The sequence below is a fragment of the Eriocheir sinensis genome, chromosome 31 (assembly GCF_024679095.1).
Source record: "Eriocheir sinensis breed Jianghai 21 chromosome 31, ASM2467909v1, whole genome shotgun sequence".
Taxonomy (NCBI): Eukaryota; Metazoa; Arthropoda; class Malacostraca; order Decapoda; family Varunidae; genus Eriocheir; species Eriocheir sinensis.
The window spans coordinates 16,326,606-16,348,461 of NC_066539.1; the positions used below are offsets into that span (position 1 = coordinate 16,326,606).

The following is a 21,856-nucleotide window of genomic DNA, read 5'->3' on the forward strand; positions in this document are numbered from 1 at the left end:
CTTCAAATTCTTTATGTACCGGTGTATCATCGACGTGGGTTTCAACAAGGGATGTTTGCAGCAGTTTTAATGCATCACGAGGCACTCTGGGATGTCTTGCATCTCCGTGTAATTCCTGCACTGACTGCATCTCTATTGCCTTGCTCATACTCTGCGACTGTCTGTCTTGTACTTTGCGATTAAGAGTACTGTCAAGTGTCGGAGTGGGGGTCTGTCCAACTTCTTTCATGTGAAATCTGGAGTAAGGCAGGGCTGGGTCCTTGCCCCATGACTTTTCAACAGTTTGTAGAAGGCCAAAGGGGACTCCACAACGCTCGCGGCTTGAACATGTAGAGGGATCCTGCCGGTATATGGCTAGTGTGGTAAAAGGGCCTGCTTGGAGACTTGCTCGTAGGGCCCCACGGGGAATGCCGTCGTTGCGCCGGGAAGGGCCGCCTGGACTTAACTAATATTATTCTGGTCCATTTTTTATTTATTTATTATTCTATTGACTGTTCATTCACACTATGTGATCACATCGCGGACCTGAGCGATCGCCAGCCAGTAGCTCCCTAAAAAAGATATGAGCTGCATATTACAGTATGAGTGCGACTGAGGCCCCACACACCATACAATCCATCTTCGTGTGTGTGTGTGTGTGTGTGTGTGTGTGTGTGTGTGTACGGTATTTATATGCATTAAACATGAATACACATTTGTATTCTTTTTTCTATTCATAAAATGCTGACCATATATGTTTCTCCTTGTGTGTGTCCCGAGGGCAGTGTGTTTCTGTGCCCCGCGGCCGCCGTGTTTGGTTTGGCAGCGCGGCGAGGCTTGGCGTGCCGCCGGCCATGCCGCCCACTGCTCTTATGTTTTGACAAGAAGCCGCATGGAAAGTTGTGGTGTCACGGACAAAACATGTTTAGTTTAGGAAGGAAACGTAAATATCGTCCAAGGAAGTTCGTGTTGCGGTGTTCGTATTCGTCTGGAGGCACATGGGTGGCGTGGGCAGTTAGCCGCTGCTGTCGCCACAGTTTTCTGCTGTTTGGTGTCTGGTGGCTGGACGGGTGCGCTCTTTTCCTCACATCTCGTGTTATGTGTGTATCTCGTCTCATATCCGTTGCTCATTTTAAATATATAGATAGGCACGGCTTTTGTTGTTTAATATGTTTTTTCAATGTTGTATGTATTTCTATACTAAAATTGGTGAATTATTAGCTATTAAGTTTGTTCTTTCTAGTGAAAAGCTACTTTCACGTTGTAATCAATATATATGTATAATTCCATGTATATATCATAATATGTATCATATTAATGTATGTTTATATTGCGTATAAAAGTTGAGTATAAATGTCTTTGATAAGTAAATAATTAAGATATTTGTTAAGCATAATTATCACTAGATTAAAGTAAAATAATGAATGTATTTGTTTTGTTTACTTTTAAGTATCTTTGTTGAGTATAATAATTGATATCTATGTTTTAATGTCAATTAGTTAGGAGTGTTAGGTTGGTTGTCTTACCCGCGGCGATGATGGCGAAGGCGCACGGCACACTCTGCTCGCCGATGCTGTTGAAGGCCCAGCAGAGCAGCGTTCCGTAGTCCAGGTGGCTCTTGGGAGCGTAGCTGGCCACCGACACGAGATCCTGTGAGGGAGTAATGAACAGTCGGTTAAAGACCGTGTCAAGTGGGGATACGTAATTAGGAATGGAAAAAGGCTGAGAGGATGGGTTGTATTTTAGAGTTTCGACTGACAACGCATGATATCAGTAACTGTGCCGGAAAGTAATTGAGACCACATACATATTGAGAGTGCCAACAGTTTTACCTGTGAGGTGACGGCGGAGGCCGGGATGGGCAGGTGCTCCGAGGTGTTGTTGAAGGTCCACCTGAAGGTGACGGGGCCCGGGCTGGCCTCCACCTCGCAGGTGACGCTGGCCGGCTCGTGCAGCGCCGTGCCGTAGATGGTCTTGCTGTGGCGGCGGCAGTATGGCTTGTCTGAAGGGGGGAGGAGGCGGGGGGTTTATGGCGAGGTGAGACGTGGTGCTGCCCTTTGTGTGTGTGTGTGTGTGTGTGTGTGTGTGTGTGTGTGTGTGTGTGTGTGTGACCTCAAACAACTTTTCCTCATACCTTTGAAAGTAACTGGGGGGTCTGGTTTGGGGAGGGCGTGTGTGTTATGGGCAGAAATAACATAGTACAGCACTTCCTCACGCGCGGGGAGGGGTGGTAGGGGCTGAGGCGGTAAAGGGAGGAAGAGAGGATTTGTGTGAGAAACAAGAATAACATGTTACGCACCACCTCCTCCTTACACTTGCCTGAGTCACGAGGAGGAGGAGGAGGAGGAGGAGGAGGAGGAGGAGGAGGGAGGGTGTCTGTCATCTCTCCGCCTCTCCTCACACAATTCAAAACTCACTAATAGTCTTATATCGTACGTGTATCATATGCAGCGCCGGAGTTAATTTCAATAATTCTCATATAATCACAGGCGCCTTGACAGTAACACAAATGAATAGAAACACAAATATACACATTCTTTGCGAGTAAAGGAGAAAGAGTCTAATTACGGAAATAATGAGACTACTCCTAATAGTCCCGGTGACAATAATAATTCGTCTGCCGTGAAGGCCGCGGGACACGAGAACCACTAATGGCGGCAACGATGACTCCCCCGCGACGAGAAACAATTCCCGACCCTCCGGAGTGGCAGGCGCGGCGCGGGTGGGGAGGAAACAGCCATGCAGCGGCCCGCGGGAGACCAAATGACCGCGAGACACAGCTGAAGAAACCCAAGTTGCGCCGTTAAGTCCGTGAGTCGGCGGGCGAGAGACAAGGAATGAGGCGTAATGATAAGGCGAGGAGAGGTATGATGATTGCCTCGCCGGCCTATTTACCTGCCCGCTCCCCTCAGTCTTCCCTCCAGTGCCTGTGGTTGGCCCGCGCGAGCCCTCCTTCATATTACTGCCCCACGCGCGGCCCTCGACGCCACTTTTATCACTCATATTCAGACCACATTTGTCCCTGGAATTTGTTGTTCAGTGAAATAGAAGCCACGGGAGCAGAATTTACGTCGGTGGGGGTGAAAAAATCTATATATACAAAAAGAAAAATGAGTGTATATTTTTACCTCTATCCTTTTTTTTCATGTATTTGTTAAACATCGTTGTTGTGAATGTGTTTTTTTACATTCATACGTGTGTTTCAACAGGCGCGTATGTTTGTGAGTGTGTATGTGTGTGTGGAGGTGGGTGGGATGTGTGTGTTTATTTGGTGGTGTTTCTGTAGCTGTTGTTTTGTTGTTGTTGTTGTTATTATTATTATTATTATTATTATTATTATTATTATTATTATTATTATTATTATTATTATTATTATTATTATTATTATTATTATTATTATTATTATTATTATTATTATTATTATTATTATTATTATTATTATTATTATTATTATTATTATTATTATTATTATTATTATCATTATTATTATTATTATCATCACCATCATAGTAAAAAAAGTTCCAAGCATATGTTATTTAATGTCAAAGATGAGGTAAATGATTACGCGGTATTTCTTTAATTCGAGGGGATAACACTATGGGACGCATTGCGAGCAGTCACCACATACATATTTTTCCTCAACTTTCCTCAGTTCCATGATAAGTTCGTAGCTTGTCGTGTTTTGAAGTGAGTTATAGTCGTCAATAGAGCAGCTTCAGAGCTACATAAATTGGTTTGTTGTGAGGCTTATTCATAATTCATAAAGTTTGAGAGCTCGTGGTCGGTCAGGCAACTGTGAGGGTCGTGAATCGCTGGAGAGTCTGAATGTCACGGGTGTCTTGATATTTTATGCAAGGTGTCTCTCACGAAAGTTGTGGAATTCCACGGGTGTTTTGTGCCAGATTCAAATATCAGCAGTAGAGTTTGGGTGTCATGATGTAAGAGTAAGGCGTTTGGTCTTTGTGAGTCGTTTTTTTGTGTGTGTGAGATTCACGGTTGTCTAATGTGTGCGTCACGTGTCACTTCATTATTTACATGAGTCGTTGGAAGGTCAGGTATGTTACGTGTGTTGAGTCTCTTTGGAGTGGATATGGGAAGCCTCACACCTGAGTCTCGTAGGTGTGTACAGGTAAGGTAATTACGCGTCTAGTCATTCAACATAGCTCTGACTTAACCGTATAGTTATTTACTTAACGTGCTCCAGGGAAAAGTACAAATAGTTTCAATTTTTTTCACTTTACAGATTTATTATTTTTTTTGCTAACGCCTTTATGCAAGTATGTATGTATAAAGAGTATGAGTGTATGCATGTTGTGTGTGTGTGTGTGTGTGTGTGTGTGTGTGTTTGTGTTTGTGTGTGTGTGTGTGTGTGTGTGTGTGTGTGTGTTACCGTGTTTTCATAATTAGCTGGGCGCGGGCGGATGCAGTGTGGAGGTGTGGAAGATGATTATGTTTATACACCCGTGACTAATGTGCGGCAGGTGTGTGTGTGTGGGTGATGAATGTTAATTAATTATAAGGACAACACTGAGGGAACGCGGGCCGGAGTGCATCATTGCGTGAGGAGCCAAACTGCTTCCGCGGAAATAATTACAACGGCGAATATAATACAGGAGAAAAAGAAAACGTATTATGAGAAGGTGCAACGCAGAGAGAGGCAGCAGCGCTAATTATAGATATAGGAAACGGAACCACGTGTCCTGAGAGAGAGAGAGAGAGAGAGAGAGAGAGAGAGAGAGAGAGAGAGAGAGAGAGAGAGAGAGAGAGAGAGAGAGATGTGTGGTATGCATGTCACAGGCGCATAACACTTGGAACCTACCATACTACCCATAATAAAAAAAAAAGAAAAAAAAACCCTTACGACCGGAACTGCCGAATCACAACGCACGACCAGAGAAACGACGTAAGGGTAGAAAGGAGGGAGAAACATTCCTACTTAGCACGAGAGAAATGTCAGGCAATGTGCGAGGAAGGACCAGAAGGGGGATAGAGGGAATGAGGTGAAGGGGGGAGTGAAAGGGTAAGGGGAAGACGATATATCACGGTAAGAACGGAGGATAGGGCAGTAAGGAGAGGGAGAATAAGGAAAGGGCGGGGAGGGGGATAGGAGGCAGTGGTCATAAAAGTCAGTAATTACCGGCCCTTCTCTGAGGTGGCTAACGAGGTCATCAGGTCATCGTACACGGGTCAGGGAGAGGATCGAAATAGAAAATGTTGACGAGAGAGAGAGAGAAAAAGAACCTATTTTTTTATTATTATGAGAAAGAATGTTTTTTTACAGTTAAGGAAGCAGCTCAAGGGCATAACAAAATAATAATGAGAAAAAAAGACCACTAATCAATGAACCTAGAAAAAAGAACTTAAAAGAGTGGCCAAAAGAGAGGTCAGTTGCGATTCAGTAATACGTTTGCAGAAAGAAACGAAAATATACGAAAGCCGAATGTGACTGTCCATGAAACATATCTTAAACCTTGCAGCAGTGTACAAAAACAACGTAAAAGAGTGAAGAAAGGAACAACGCTAAGCCGGCCGGAATGCAAAGCAGGTAGAGATTTGGCCTCAGAAAAGCGAGTCAAAATAATGAACAAGAGGCACGAACATGCAAAACGTAAGCAGAAAAAAACGAAGAATTAGAGAAGAAGACGAGGAAGGCTCCGTCGGTGTACAGTATTTGTCACGTGATTAACAACTATACGTGATGTTGGGTTTGTATGATTTAGAGATGATAACACATAGATGAGATGCAACAGATAGAGGATTAAAAAAATAATGACGTATAGATGTTAAGGTAAAATATAAGCATAAAACAAAAAAAGAAGAATTGGAGAAGAAGACGAGGAAAGAATGACTACTACTACTACTACTACTATAACTACCTGTACAAACAAACCACTCCCTAAGAAGGACAAAATGAAGTGACAGAGAGAAAGAAAAAAGAAATGTGTACAAATATAGTGGATGACGAATGGAAATAAAGACAAGAAAATAAGCATGAACACGTACCGATATAAACTAATGACAAACAAGGACAGAATGAACAAAGACAAACAGGAAATAAGAGGAAAGGACAAAGGACACCGAGGGAAAAGAGATGAAAAAGCCTCCGCTACTTAATTAGGCACCTGGATCATTAGGGACGCTATTTACCTGTGCTATAATACGGCAGGTCTAAAGGGAGAGAGAGAGAGAGAGAGAGAGAGAGAGAGAGAGAGAGAGAGAGAGAGAGAGAGAGAGAGAGAGAGAGAGAGAGAGAGAGAGAGAGAGAGAGAGAGAGAGAGAGAGAGAGAGAGAGAGAGAGAGAGAGAGAGAGAGAGAGAGAGAGAGAGAGAGAGAGACTGTAGCTAACTCCACCTCACCTCCCTCTCCCTCCGTCGTTCCTTTCTTCCTTCTTCCCTCTCTCCCTCCTCCCCTCTGTTTCTTTCATGTTTTCTCCCTCTCTTCCCTCCGCCTCGCCCCTTCCCACACAAACACTGGGTAGCGGGAGGGGAGGAAGAGAAGGTAGTGTTTTGCCGAGGGAGGAGTAAGGCAAATATACATAAACAAAAAAAATGTGGTCGTAGTTGTATGCCGCGGCCGGAGGAATGCTATTTTGAATGCGGTGTTGTTGTTGTTGTTACTTATACTTTTTTTGTGAAGTTAATACTCAGGATCAGTGATTACTACTATTACAGTAAAAACAACAGCAGCTGGAGCAGCAACATCAACAACAAAAACAATTATAGCAATTACTACTGCTACTACTACTACAACTACTACAACAACAACTACTACTACTACTACTACTACTACTACTACTTCTACTACTACTGCACTACTACTACTACTACTACTACCGCCACCACTACTACTACTACTTTTACTACTACTACTACTACTACTACTACTACTACTACTACTACTACTACTACTACTACTACTACTACTACTACTACTACTACTACTACCACAACCACTACCACTCCCAATACTACTTCTATCACTGCCACTATTACTACGGAAATAATACTAGCAGAAATAATACTAGACGAAATAATGATAATAGTAATAATAAGAAAATTATACGCACCCACGTATATCATTTTGCATAGTACAATTTCCAGTGAGTAATGGAGCAATTTTAGTAAGCAAGATTATGCTTCAGTTAAGAAAAAGATGCGTTATTAAGAAACAAAAGGAATGAAAAATGAGAGAGCAAAAAAATAAATACACACTGAAAAGCAAGAATTTTTGTGGCGAAAATAGTGACTGTCAAAGAAAATGGTGATACAAGAAACTGAGGAAGGTGACTGAATACACACAGAGGAGTGACTCGTGTAGTAACTGTGACTTCTGCATCAATATAGTATGACACCAGCGGCAAAACAACGTGAAGTGTAATGCAGGATGGAGCAACTGTATTTTTTCTCGTAACAAAAGTGGTTCATGAAGGCAGAAGAGAGGAAGGTGACGCAGGACGAAGGAGTAGTAACGGCTCGACACTCACACTTGACTCGCAGATTGACGGGCTGACTCTCTCCCTCCCCCTCGATGTTGACGGCGGCACACGTGTACAGCCCCGCCGCCTCCCGCCGGATGTTCTGCAGCACCAAGGTCTGGTTCTGCAGGATGATGCCCTTGGTGACGCGGTGCTCCACGGGGCCGCCCTGTGCATGGGGAGAAAGAGGAGAATGAGAGGAAGGAAATGAATACATAGAACACGGCGCGACTCGTTGCAGTGTGGGTCAGATCAAGTTGAATGTTGCTGTTGAGAAAAAAAAGTAAAATAGACGCTAAAGATGAACAAAAGAAGTTTAAAGTCATCATCTAAATCTCTAAGATTATATAATAGTTCGAATATACGCTTTTATTAAATGTCGTAGTCTTGCTTTAAGGCATTGAATGTCTCCATGTGTGTGTGTACTTATATATTTACTTTAGTTATCTATGTTAATCAGTTCATTTATCCTAACTGTGCAACAACGGCTTATACAAAAAGCTAAGAATAGGCTGCCGCGCAAGGTTTAAAGGCTGTTTGATGAAGGCTGTTGGTTTGCGAGATGTTTCCGGATGACGTCACGGTTTCTGGAGGGCAGTGGAGAAGGGAATTGTAAAGGAGAGCAAAGAAAGGAAGGAAGGAAAGGGCTCGCTGGAGACGGAAATTAAAATAAAATCCGAACGTGTCGCCGCATGGTCTGCACTTAATATATTTACTAGCGCAAGACCACCATTTCGATAACCGTCTTTCTTCACTTTGCAGCCCCAGATATTCAACACACACACACACACACACACACACACACACACACACACACACACACACACACACACACACACACACACACACACACACACACACACACACACACGTTAATTAAAGCTTGCTGTGTTTAATTTTCTCGCGGGTGCCGGGCGTGTTATCTCCTCGGGTGAATGAGAGCAAAGACTGAACGAGGAAGAGCAGGTCAGGTTGAACGAGTGGCCGGGGAGCAAAGAAAGAGAAGAAGAGGAGTTGGGAAAGGAGGAGGAGGAGGAGGAGGAGGTAAGAAAATAAAAGAAGAAGAAAAAAAAAAAGAAAAAAGATAGAAGGAAAATTAGAAGATGAAGAACAAGAGAAAGAAGAAGAAAATGAAGGAGGAAGAGGAGGAGAAGCAGTAGGAGGAGGTGGAGGAGGTGGAGGAGGAGGAGGAGGAGGACGACGACGAGGAGGAGGAGGAAATAAAATAAAAGGAAAAGAAAAAGAATGAAAAAAAAAATAGAAGAAAAATTAGAAGATGAAGAACAAGAAAGAAAATGAAGGAGGAGGAGGAGGAGGAGGAAGAAAAAAAAGAAGAAAAAAGAAATAAAAACAGTCAGATGAAGAAGATGAAGAACAAAAGAAAGATGAAGAAAATGAAGGAGGAGGAGTAGGAGAAGCAGGAGGATGAGGAGGAAAAAAAAAGAAGAGTGAAAAGAAAAAGAAGAAAAAAGAAAAAAAAAGAAAATTTAGATGAAGAAGAAGAAAAAGAAATTAGAAGAAGAAAAACAAGAAAAAGGAGGGTTCGGAAAGACAAGAACCTGAGTCAAGCTGGTTAGGGAGGAAAGAGATAACAAATGCTCTCTCTCTCTCTCTCTCTCTCTCTCTCTCTCTCTCTCTCTCTCTCTCTCTCTCTCTCTCTCTCTCTCTCTCTCTCTCTCGACATATCTCTGCTCTACGGCTCAAATCATTACGTGACATGGATGCGGAGGGCTCATTACGTAGTGAACCATTTGGGTAACAAGGGGCAGCTGGAACACGCCCTCATAGCTGCAGGAAGAGAGAGGTCGCTACTACCGATTAGGAGGGATGAGGCAAGAATGGGTGTATATATAGGTGTGTACGGCGGAGAACTATTGCGTGAAGGGCCGGGCAATACTGATATCGGGTGTTGGGTAAGACTTTTAGCAGCATTAAGAGAGGGGTCACTTCTACCAGTTAGGAGGCGAGAGGGAAGAATGGGAGTTTCGATAGGTATGTACGGCGGAGAGCTATTGCGTGAAGGGCTGGGCAATACTTAGGTCGCGTGTAGGGTGAGACTCATGTAATGTAGTTACCCCTGTCACTTAAACATGTTGAAACACAGATAAAGGAGGACACTGCAGCGTTAATCTTGAAATATGTTGGGAGACCATGGAACTGTATTTATATAGTTTATTTTTGTGACAATCTACCTAGGAATAAAACGAAACACGAAATATTAAAAGAGAAACTGAAAATGCTTACATATGTAGACATAGAGTATAGATTACACGAAATGAAAGAGATAACGGAGGCTTGAATGTATAGCGTTAAGACTACCTACTGCTCTGTGTGTGTGTGTGTGTGTGTGTGTGTGTGTGTGTGTGTGTGTGTGTGTGTGTGCTAAAAGAAGCATTTAGGATTGTGCTTCATATAGTTTTACTTTTTATTTGCCTGTTGTATTAAGAAAGCACTACACTACTACCTAGCTCGTCGGCCAGCCCCTCGAGTGTTTGTCTGTCAGTTAGCGAGACAGAAAACATGATGAGTTACTTTTTTTCCCTTCCTTATCGTGTGGCGCTGAACCCTCCACTACGTGTTGGCGGCTGATAAGACGAGGACATTTTCAAGCACTATTAGGTTGAAGTCGGCGCACGGAAAGGCAATTACTGGAGAACGACGAAAATAAGAGAAAAAATACTACAAGACAGGAAGTGGAAATTACTCAGTGTAGAAAAGAAATTAATAGCTTGTCTAGAAAGATGAATTAGGGCGCAGGTAGCTGGTGGTGGCGGCCTCGCGTACTTACGTTGTGGTACCAAAGGACCTTCTGCACGTCGGGGTTGGCGTTGATGTGACACTCGAAGTACACGTCGTCGCCCTCCTTGATGTTGTCCGGGTCCAGGTTGCTGCCCATCTGAAGCGTCACTACGGGCTTGTCTGGGGAAGAAGGAGAAACTATCGTGAGTGCCGCTGACAAGGATAGCAACGGAGGACTGGGAGCAAGAAGGAAACTGTTTATTGAGAGGTTATTTTTTTTCTTTTTCATAAGAGTTCGGGCGGCAGAAGGAGAGCAATGAATAAGTGGAAATTGTGAAGGAAAGTATTTATTAGAATTTTCAATGTTTGTTTTCATAAATATCGTGAGTTCGGGTGACAGAGGGATAGCAACAAAGGAGTGGAAACAAAAGGGAAACTGTTTATCGGAAGGTATAATGTTTTTTTTTTTTCATAAGTAGAGTGAATTCGGGTAACAAAAGGCTGGGAACGGATAAGTGGAAGCGAGAGGGAAAGTGTTCATTGTAAGGTTTAATTCTCTTTCTGATAAACAGGAGAAAACTTTTAGGATTTATCAGCGACGGTGAACTGGGATAAAAAAAATAGTAAAAGTTGATTACAGCGGGTGATCGAAGTAATACAAAAGATAACTCCAACGATTTTAGGCATGAAGAAAGAATCAGGAAATGCAGGAATAAAGTCTAAAAAAGAATGAATGAAGGAAAAAGAGGATAACCGAGGGAAACCACACGAGGGAAAGAAAGAAAGATCAGCAATGCGGACGGAAGGGGAAGAAGAGGAGGAGGAGGAGGAGGAGGAGGAGTGTTAGGGAGGAGCAGCAAGAAAACTGAGAAAATGAAAATAAAAGGCAAGGCAAAAAAGAAAGAAAATAGGCTCGCTAGGTGCATGAACAGCAACTTGCGGGGTGTTAGATAGTGGAGGGGGAAAGGCTAGTCTAGTGTTGAAGGGAGGGAACAGAAGGGAATGAAGAAGAAAAAAAGAACTAAATGGGCACTAACCGCATGAGGGGAAGAAAAAAAAAAAGTTGGTGGCTGGAATGAAGGCTGGTGTTGGTAGGAAGTAAAGTTGGGTGTTTGGTGGTAAGGGAAAGGAAAGGTTGCCAGGAACACCCATACACCCACCCACGAGAGAGAGCGAGAGCGGGAGCAGTGTTACAGATAATTAGAAAAACTCGTCGGGGACACAAGGCGGGCAACTGGGGCTGAGAGGGGGACTAAATAAGGGCAAGGGGGAAGGAAGAGTAACTGTTATGTGGGTAAGGAGAGCGGGGGGACCGGGGTAGCCAAGGGGAGGGGGTAGAGCAGGGAAGATTGGGCAAGGAGGAGAAGCAGAGGAGGGGAAAGGAGGGAAGATGGTTGGTAGGCAGACTATATATGAGAGCCCTTAACACCAACCTGGTTCATTATGTTTTAAAATGGACGCCAAGAATACACACTCACACACACTGAAAAAGCATAATTAAGAAGCGGATTCACGCATACTAATTAGCGGGAGCAGAGCCACAAATTACCGGGGTTTGATAATAGGTTTTAGCGCCCCCTTCTTATTCCATTTCTATCTGGTTTTCTTTCTTTTCTCTTTCCTCGCTCTCTCTCTCTATCTATCTATCTATCTATCTGTCTATTTCTCATTTCCTGCGGTGTTTGTTTCTTTTTTGCTTTTTATTATTCATTTATCGTTCATTCATTCATTCATTAGTTTCTTTGTTTTCTTTTTATTTCGTTTTTTTTTCCTCCTTTCTTTCATCTGTTCTTATTTTACTTTTCATTTTTACGTTATTCCGTTAATTAATCCTTGTTTCCTTCTTACTCTCTTTCATTGCTTTCTTTTTTGTTTTATTTCTTTCCCTGTTTCTTCGTTCACTCCTTCGTTCTTTCATTCATTATTTTCATCGTTCGGTCTCTCGTTTCAACTATGTTTGTTCTGTTTTTTTTCCTTCTTCCTTTCTTGATTGTATCCTTTCATCCCTGCCTTTCCCGTTTTCTTTCCTTCACTTTTCTCCTTCTATGTTCCCTTTCTTTCGGACCCTTTATTCAAAAGTCCTCGATTTAGTTTTCTCTCATTTACATTCATCCCCCCTTCCTTTTCTTGTTCTTCCCTCTATGCCTTTTCTGTATTCTTTTCTTTATTTTACCACTTCTCTGCTCTCTCTGTAGAACTTTTCATTCAGCAGTTCTTAATTCCCTTGTCTCTCATTTACCTTCGTTCTCCCATTCCTTTTCTTGTCCCCTCACGGTTGCGGTTACTCAGGTATTGTATCCTTCTCTCTCCACTGTTCTCTCTTTGGAACCCTTCATTCAACAGGCCTTTATTCCCTTTTCTTTCATTTACCTTCATTCCCCCATTCCTTTTCTTGTCCCCTCTCGGTTGGGGTTACTCAAGTAGTGTATCCCTCCCTCTCTGCCTTTTCCCTTTTCTTTCCTTCATTTACTCCCTTTCGCTTTTCTCTATGGGACCCTTCATTCAACAGTTCTTAATTCACTTTTCTCTAATTTATCTTCGTTCCCCCATTCCTTTTCTTGTCCCCTCGCGGCTGGGGTTACTCAGGTCTTCACGCTAAAGCTGCAAGGCGCTCCCGGTCCCTGTACTGTGGCTCTGAGGCTGGCTTTGTTGACACATCTGAGGCGCAATGCTAATGGAGCCCCGCCTCGCCCGCCGCACCGAGCCTCCTACCTGACAATCGCTAATGACGCCGCGGATGTAAGTTACAATGATAGAATCGGAGGATAGACGGTGCTCTGATTAAAGGCGGTCTCTTCCTCCCCTCCCATTCTTCTGCCGTTGGGGCTGTCTTAAGTTTGTTGGCATGGTTATATAGCTATGGTCAAAGGTGTTAGCTGTGGTAGAAGTCATTATCATGGTAACAATACGTGCATGATTATCGTTATTATTTATGTTATTGTTATTATTATTACTGTGTCGGGAGTGGAGGCGGCGAGTGAGTGAAGCGACGCAACCCCGGGCGCACACGCCCCGTTAGTTAGTCAGTAGTTTCAGCCGTAAACACACACACACACACACACACACACACACACACACACACACACACACACACACACACACACACACAAATCCTCCTTCCCGTCCCCCCCTCCCTTCCCGTCCCCACCCCTTTTCACATACCTAACATTTTTCTTGTCCCAAAGTACAGCGCGGAGCTCGGGCGGATGGACTTCCATGCTCAGGGTAATCCGGCGAAAACGATGCGATATTAGTAATCTGTTGCCGGGGGAGGCGCAGTGGAGGGTGCCGGGCAAGGGATGGGAGGAATCTGCCTTTGTTGACTGCGGCGCCTTGGGAAATCAGGCAGAAAGACTCGGAGGACGCGCCACGTCAAGAGGCCGCGGGACACACCAGGTACTACTTGCTATTCGTGCGGGTCGAGACAGGGCGAGAGCGCGTGTGTTGGGGAAGTCATCACCACTAAAGGCGGTGTTCGGGAAGGGTAGAGAAGGTAGAGTTGAATGAGGAACAGGAGGAGTAGGAAGATTTAAAGGTGGAGAAGGATGAAGAGGAGGAGGAGGAGGAGGAAGAGGAAGAGAAGGGTAAGGAGTAAGAAGAGAAAGAGGAAGAAGAGGAGGAGGAGATGAGGTAGAAAGTTGGGTGTCTAAAAAAGATAAAAAAAGCACATTCTATCCTTGAAACCAATGCATCATATAGGAGAGAGAGAGAGAGAGAGAGAGAGAGAGAGAGAGAGAGAGAGAGAGAGAGAGAGAGAGAGAAGAGAGTAAAATCGATTACCTGAACAGTATAAACCAGTGCTTACACCTTCAATAGACCACTGTTTCACCTTACTCTCCACTCCCTTACCTGCCAATCATCCCACCTGTATCATCCCTCTTAACTACCCATCCACCTTCACTACCGACCTTACCTGCACACGACTCCCTATTCAGCATACTCCTTACATCTCAATCCCCCACTGAGGTATGTCCCCCCTTCCTTCCATTCTCTTAGCCTTCCTTCTTCAGTCTCCTCCCCTTCCTCGAGACTCATTGAGGCGAGGCGGAGGAAGGTGGCAACAGGATGGAAAATCGAGTACCGCGTCGCCGTAGAACTGAGAGCAGCAATATAGCCAACTTCGGGACGCTGAACTCCTGACTTGGAAACAGTATCGTACCACAATTATCCGCCCCCCTTGCTCTCTCTCTCTCTCTCTCTCCCATAGCCATTCAATAACAACCTGGAAATGACCCGCGCGCAAGGAATCACCTCAATCACCTCAGCGGGCTGGTAACTAACTAATCAACGCTGCCGGGAGTCGGTCTCAGGTCGTTGCCGAGGGGCGAGCCGACTTCCCGGAAATTTTGTGGTTCTTCAATGATTTACTCTTTCATTAGTGCTTAGTCGGCTTTCTTGTGTGTGTTTTCCTTGCGTTTTCCTATCCTTTTTTTTTTGTTGGATTTATTTGTCATCTTTTCGTTTTGGTTTATTTTTATTTGGTTGCGTTCTTTTTTTTTTTTTCGTTTTCTTCTCTTTTTTCATGTGTTCGTTATCTTTATTTGTAGATAGTTAGTTAGTTGTTTGCTTTCTTCGTCTTCCTTTCCTTCCTTTCGTTTTCTGTTTACTTTTTTTATATGTTTTCTTTTTCTCCTTGTCTTTCTGTATTTCTTCTTTTCTTTTATCCCTCATTCTTTCTCAGAGTTTATTTCTTTGACTTCTTTACCTTGTCTTGCCTTTTTCTTTTTTCCGTCCTTCCCCTCCTCCTCCTTTTTTCCCCTTTGTCTTCGGCTAATCACTTGACTTACTGTGTGTGTATTTCTGTCTGCCCCGTGGCCTGTTTGTCGGTCTTTCTGGGTACCTCCGTTCACGTTTGTTTTTGTCCTCTTTCCTTCCTGTTTGTGCGTGCTTTGCTATGTTGGCTTTGTCCCTGTGCTTGTCTTGTCAGCCTGTTTCTGTGTGTCTCTATCTGCTTGTCTGCTAATTTGTGTGTATCTGTCTTTTTGTTTTATCTATCAATATTTCTTTCTGTATATCCACTTGTGTGTCTGTGTCAGTCTGTTTGCTTATACTTCTCTCTCTCTCTCTCTCTCTCTCTCTCTCTCTCTCTCTCTCTCTCTCTCTCTCTCTCTCTCTCTCTCTCTCTCTCTCTCTCTCTCTCTCTCTCTCTCTCTCTCTCTCTCTCTCTCTCTCTCTCTCTCTCTCTCTCTCTCTCTCTCTCTCTCATAAGTCCCTATCTCAGATCCAATTCACCCCGCGTGTTTTCACCCTAGTGTTTTCCTCCTCCTCCTCGTCCTCCTCCTCCTCCTCTTCCTCCTCTTCCTCCTCCTCCTCGTCCTCTACAATCACTACCACCACCACCTCCTTTATTCGGCACTCACCTCGTTCCTCGCCTCGCAAATTACCGTTTATCATGCCGGCTCGCGTGGGTGTTGGGTCGAGGTGGTCCGGGTCCTCCCTTACACTTGCACAATTGTCCCCCTTATTATTGTTTTTTTTGGTAGGTACTTGTTGTTGGGGTTGTTGGTGGTGGTTGTGGTGATTCTACTTTTCTTCTTCTTTATGGTTTCCTTCTTTTTCTTTCTCTTGTTTTATTTCGCGTTCTTGTTCTTGTTCTTCATTTTCTTGTTGTTGTTTTTGATGTTGATGTTGTTGGTTTTGTACCTGTTTTTGTTTTTCTTCTTTTTCTTTTTCTTCGTCGTCGTCTTCTTCCTCTTGTTCCATATCATGTTCTGGTTCTTCTTCTGCTTCTTCTTTATTTTCTTCTTCTCCTTCTTTTCTTCTTCTTCTTCTTCTTCTTCTTCTTCTTCTTTGGGGTCTTTATATATCCTATTTGTGTGTGTGAATGATTTCGTGTGCTCTGTCTGATGTTTCGTTCGATTCCCTTGGGTCGCTAAATCATCTCATCGACCGCTTTGTTTATCGCCTTCTGTGTGCTTGCGTGTGTGTGTGTGTGTGGGTATGTGTGTGTGTGTGTGTGTGTGTGTGTGTGTGTGTGTGTTACTGTCTAGACAACTCTCTCTCTCTCTCTCTCTCTCTCTCTCTCTCTCTCTCTCTCTCTCTCTCTCTCTCTCTCTCTCTCTCTCTCTCTCTCCCCTTCCCTCCCCAGCGCACGCACAGCTAACGGAACGAGGCGGCAAGGCGTTCATGTCCTCAACTCGGCAGTTCCACACACGCGCCACTCCATTAAATCTCCCCTTAACCTCCCTTGTTACCTTCCTCAACAAGCTAATCAAGCCCTCTGAAGATTCCTCGCAACCTCCAATTTCCATCATGCCGCAAAAACCCTTCACTCAGTTGGCCTTACGAAACTATTATGATGACCTCCGTGGCCCTTGCTATGGTAGGCATTCTTAGACGCTACCCCCTCCTCTTCTTGCACCATTTTATTTCCAAAGGCCGGAAAGGAGGTTAATCGGGTTCTAATGAGTATTATTTTAGGCTCATGGTGTAGAATAAGGGTCAGACTACCACCAGGGATATAAAACTACCCATGGAAATGCCGCAAACTCTCACGAAAGCCTTGTTAAATGTTTGCTTGGGTACCGAAATGTTTAAAAGTACGGCCCTTTCTCTCTCTCTTCTCTCGTCATTGGGGTTATTTTAGGCTCATGGTGTAGAATAAGGGTCAGACTACCACCAGGGATATAAAACTACCCATGGAAATGCCGCAAACTCTCACGAAAGCCTTGTTAAATGTTTGCTTGGGTACTGAAATGTTTAAAAGTACGGCCCTTTCTCTCTCTCTGCAGGCGTTTCTTTGCAGTTCTGTCGTCATTGGGGTTTTTGTTTGTTCTCCGTTTTCCTGCTTCTTCCTCCCAGCTGGCGGGCGTCGAGGTTATGGTGCGTGCTAATGATACTGCTGCAGGGGGTATTGCCGTGTCGCACTCAGACGGGATGAGCGCCTCGGCTAAGCAACACTCCATCGTGACCCGCCCACTCCTGTGATCGACTGCGCACCTCCTTTGCGGCTTTTCATCCCTTCATTCTTTGCATTTTACATTCCTCCTTTTTTTTTCTCATTTTTTTCTATCTTCGTTTTCTTATTTTTTTCCTTTTTCAGTTTTAGAGATATTCTTGTGTTTGTTTTAGATTTGTTTTTCTTTTCTTTTTTACTTTTACTTACGCATTGCTCCATTCCTCATATTTTCCCCATTTTTGTGTTCTTCATTGTTTTTTTTTCTTTCTCAGTTTTAAAAAGTATTCTTGTTTTTATGTTTTTTGTTTGGTTTATTTTCCTATTTATTTACATCTTTTCCTTCCATTCTACATTCCTCCATTTCTCTTATTTTCCTATCTCTGAGCTCTTCATTGTTTTCCTTTTTCAGTTTTAAATATAATCTTGCTTTGTTTTTTTATGTCTTTTCTTCTTTACTTCTACTCCTTGTTTTCACTTTGGGTTCATTGTACTGCACCTATCCTTCACTCCTCTATTTTTTAAATGCTATCACCCTAGTTTCGCGTATGTTAATTAATCGTCTTTATTCCATTCGTTGTCTCTTTGGGTAGGGTTTTCAACACGCCACTCTTGTTGTCCTTCACTCCCTACTAATTCTTATGTCCTTTAAAATTTTAGATCACTCACTTTTCGCTTCGTCCTTTGTTTGTTCTCTTCTGGCTGGCCTTTGTGCTGCGGTGCCCTTCCCCCCGTCCCCCCCCTGCCCCCTCCCCCGCCCCTCCGTGTTCATCTCCATCAGTATGCCAGATTATAGAAGCAACCAGCTGCATTCTTCTGAAATTTTTTCTTTCTTTTTCTGCGATGTTCTATAAAGGTTGACTACTTCGTGTACGTATGACATTTTGCTCATGATTATTTTTTATCCCATTTTTTTATTTTTGATTCACGAGAAAGCTGCCATGAAGATTCACTCTGGTAATGAAATGCCAACTGCAACGACATAAGAGCGCGCGCGCGCACGCACACACACACACACACACACACACACACACACACACACACACACACACACAGTATTCATCGACGATAAAGTGCACTTGCTCATGTCGGGAGGGTACCTGCTTACGATTATGAGTTCAACACGTGATCAGGCCGTTGTGAATCACACACACACACACACACACACACACACACACACACACACACACACACTTTCTCTTAATTTATTTACTACTTGAAATCGAAATTACAGCTGTCGTAAAACGTCTCATACTAACTGCAGGCTCCTGGCTCCGAGACGTGAGAGCGTGGCACGAACATGAAAGAGAAATAAATATCGTCGACGAAAATACTCTTGTAGTAAACATTTCGCTGTGTGGAGGTAAAAAAAAAATGCAATGAATGAAAATTGTATTAGATTATCATTTAAAGATATACATGAACACTAAACCATAGTCATAAACTAGTCAATCCAAAAAGCAAACCAGAAGTATGCCTCACTAGAAATATAATATCAATAGATAGATCATTGTTTCTTTTAGAAGTATACAAAGGCACAATGCAAAATAGAATATAAATTGTTATTGAAAATTGGTCTGGCCTTGTTGCAGCATACAAAATGAAAACGGGTCTTAAACAAAGGATTTCCATAATTCATCCGCTCAAATATGACTAATAGTAATGAACAGAAACCTGCTATTGGCACTATGCTAATAATTTACGTCTCATAAACAAAAGAAAACATGACGCGAGTGTTAAATAGATAATGTTGCAAGAAAAACAATAACTCGATTCCTCAATAACAAAAATATAAGAAACGGAAAATGAAAAAAAAACCTTGCTATGAATATCTTTCAAATAGCGAGCTTTATATAATTCATCAAGGACTGGCTTTTGTGATGTTTACTTCGCCGCGGCGCCGCTTGCTTGGCATGAGCAAATATGAAGCAAGGTGTACCGCTAAAAACGTGTGCCGCGCTGAGGTGGATTTGTGGCCTTCAAAGGACGATCAAACTCTTGTGTATTACTTTTTTTCTCCAAATGGAAAGTTTATACCCACCCACCCACACACACACACACACACACACACACACACATACACACACGTAAAATATCAGTAATGAGAGGTATGCATTTCGTGTCATCTCGGGTTCATAATTAGAGAGTGGAGGGGAAAGGAGAGGAAAGGAAAGGAAAGGAAAGGAAAGGAAAGTAGTCTCAATGAACGAAAAAAAAAAAAGAATAGGACGGGTGAGGAATGGGAGCGTAAGCTGAGGAGAGTGTGCAGGGACAGACACACAGAGGGGAGGAGAGTCAAGCTAAGATGGTCACTGTGTGTGTGTGTGTGTGTGTGTGTGTGTGTGTGGTGTGTGTGTAGGGGGGGGGGGTAATACGGGCACGAGATGCATAGTTCCTCTTTTTGTATTCCAACCCCAAAGTCCACGCGAGCAATTGAATTAGAGCATCTCAGAAGAGGCTCATCAAGAGGTGTATGAAGCTCATTAGTGTGTCCAAGCCCTTCCCCGAATTTTGAGGCGGATTCGTTGCGTACCTGATAAGCTGCTATTGTGGGAGATGCAGGTGTTATCATTACCATATTTTACATTATTATTATTATTATTATTATTATTATTATTATTATTATTATTATTATTATTATTATTATTATTATTATTATTATTATTATTATTATTATTATTATTATTATTATTATTATTATTATTATTATTATTATTATTATTATTATTATTATTATTATTATTATTATTATTATTATTATTATTATTATTATTATTATTTACCGTGTGTGTGTGTGTGTGTGTGTTTGCGTGTGTGTGTGTGTGTGTGTGTGTGCGTGTGTGCGTGTGTGCGCGGGTGCGTGTGCGTGCGGGTGCGTGTGTGCGGGTGCGTGTGCGCGCGTGTGCGAGAGAGAGAGAGAGAGTCCTCCTCCTCCTCCTCTTCACTCACGTCTTACTAATCATTATCAAGACCACTACAATTATCCTTATTAATTTTCATTATCGAAAAAAAATATTTACTTTCGGGAAAAAAGTAAAATTGCTTATAAGTAAACGAAAGGAAATTACGATGAATAGCTGCATTACCAGTTATTGAGTGATCGGAGGAAAAGAAATAAGAAAAAATATATAAAAAGGAAAGAAAGACAGAAAGCATGAAAAAATAATAATTAAAGGAAGAAGAGATATAGGACGTAGGGATAAAGTACAGTAAGTAAGGGAGGAGAAAGAAGGAGCAAAGGTAGGAAGGAAACCTATGAAAGGAAGGGTCGAGGGACGTAAATGAGAAAAAAAAAATACCGCACCAGGAGAGGGGAAAGGGAGGGAGGGAACGAGCGGCGGGAATCGAGGGGAATGGGAGTGAGGGAGGGACGGGAGGAGTTGCAGGGGGAGGGAGGGGGTGTCGGGATGTGCTAAATATTTCGTTTTTGTTGAGAGAGTCACGTCGGTGTAGTAACTGCCAATAGAGATTGATTGGTATAGATTGCGGCAGCCCTGCACCGCACCTGCCGCCACGAAAATGAATTACGCAAAAAAAGAACGAAATCAATCTCAAGAGGAAGGCGTTTTATTGCATCAGTTTTCTGTTTCTAAGGGCGTAAGTCACGGGACGGGAGGAAGAAAGCAAATGAGTGCATGTATATTGGCTTGGGTGAAGATATATCCTGAATTTACACTTTAATACGAGTGATGTGATCGCCTTCCACATAAAGTGAAGCTAACCTGCAGAATGGCATCTGCAAAGAGAGACAAACTAGGATGAAGTCTGGGCGCATATTTCTTGGCTTTGGTGAAGATATCCGGAAATTACACTTATATACGAGTAATGTGATCGCCTTCCACATAAACCAAAGATAACCTGCAGAACGGTATATGTAAAGAGAGACAAACTAGGATAAAGTCTGCGTGCATGTTTCTTGGCTTGGCTGAAGATATATACCGAAATTCACTCATATACGAATGATGTGATCGCCTTCCACATAAACTAATGAAAACCTGCGACACAATACATGGAAAGGGAGATTCACAAGGATGAAGTCTGTGCGCATTATTGGCTTTGGTGAAGATATCGAAAACATTACATCTAAGTACGACTAATGTGACCTCCTTCCACGTAAACTAATGAAAACCTGTAGAGCAATGCATGGAAGGGGAGACAAACAAGGATGTAGTCTTTGTGTGTGTGTGTGTGTGTGTGTGTGTGTGTGTGTGTGTGTGTGTGTGTGTGTGTGTGTATGCGTGTGTTCGCTACATGCAACGGTATAACAGTTTAGTCTACGTTTATATTTTTCTCCTCCTCCTGCTCTTGATCCTCGCTCGGAGCCTCGTGTTACGCGTATGAATGATGCACTTTTCTCGGTGTATCATTCGCATGTTCGTGTTTTCTCCTTTTTTTTGACAATGTTCTTCGCATTTTTTGTTTTTCATTTTAATCCCGCTGCGGCGCGCTCGTTGTCTGCTTTGCTTCCTGCTTGCCACCCTGCCGTCCCCTCCTCACTTATTCCCTTCCATCCTCACTTTTCTCTCCCTCCCTTGTTTTTTCCTTGCCCCTCTTACTTTTCTCTCGTCTCTTCCCCGTACTCTCCCTTCCTCCCTTTTCCCTTCCCTCCTTTATTTTTATTTGCCAACTTTTTTTTCCTCTTATTTTTCTGGCCATCCCTCTTCCGGACCATATTTTTACTTACTACTTCCCTTTCCCTTTTTTTCTTCACCCGTCTCTTTCAACTACCAACGCCGCCTCCACTACTCCCACCACCACCACTACCACTG

At 43.0% G+C, this 21,856-nt stretch overlaps 1 protein-coding gene across 1 annotated transcript in view; it reads right to left on the reverse strand.

Annotated features, from left to right (window-relative positions):
* LOC127005976 (nephrin-like) overlaps window positions 1–21,856 on the reverse strand; it is a 154,182-nt gene that overhangs the window by 20,106 nt on the left and 112,220 nt on the right. Inside the window, exons 7-10 of the mRNA XM_050875453.1 lie at window positions 10,242–10,372; window positions 7,463–7,622; window positions 1,812–1,981; window positions 1,506–1,629 (exon numbers count right to left, since the gene is read on the reverse strand). Coding sequence (XP_050731410.1) covers window positions 1,506–1,629; window positions 1,812–1,981; window positions 7,463–7,622; window positions 10,242–10,372 — 585 coding nt within the window. The remainder of the gene's footprint in view (window positions 1–1,505; window positions 1,630–1,811; window positions 1,982–7,462; window positions 7,623–10,241; window positions 10,373–21,856) is intronic.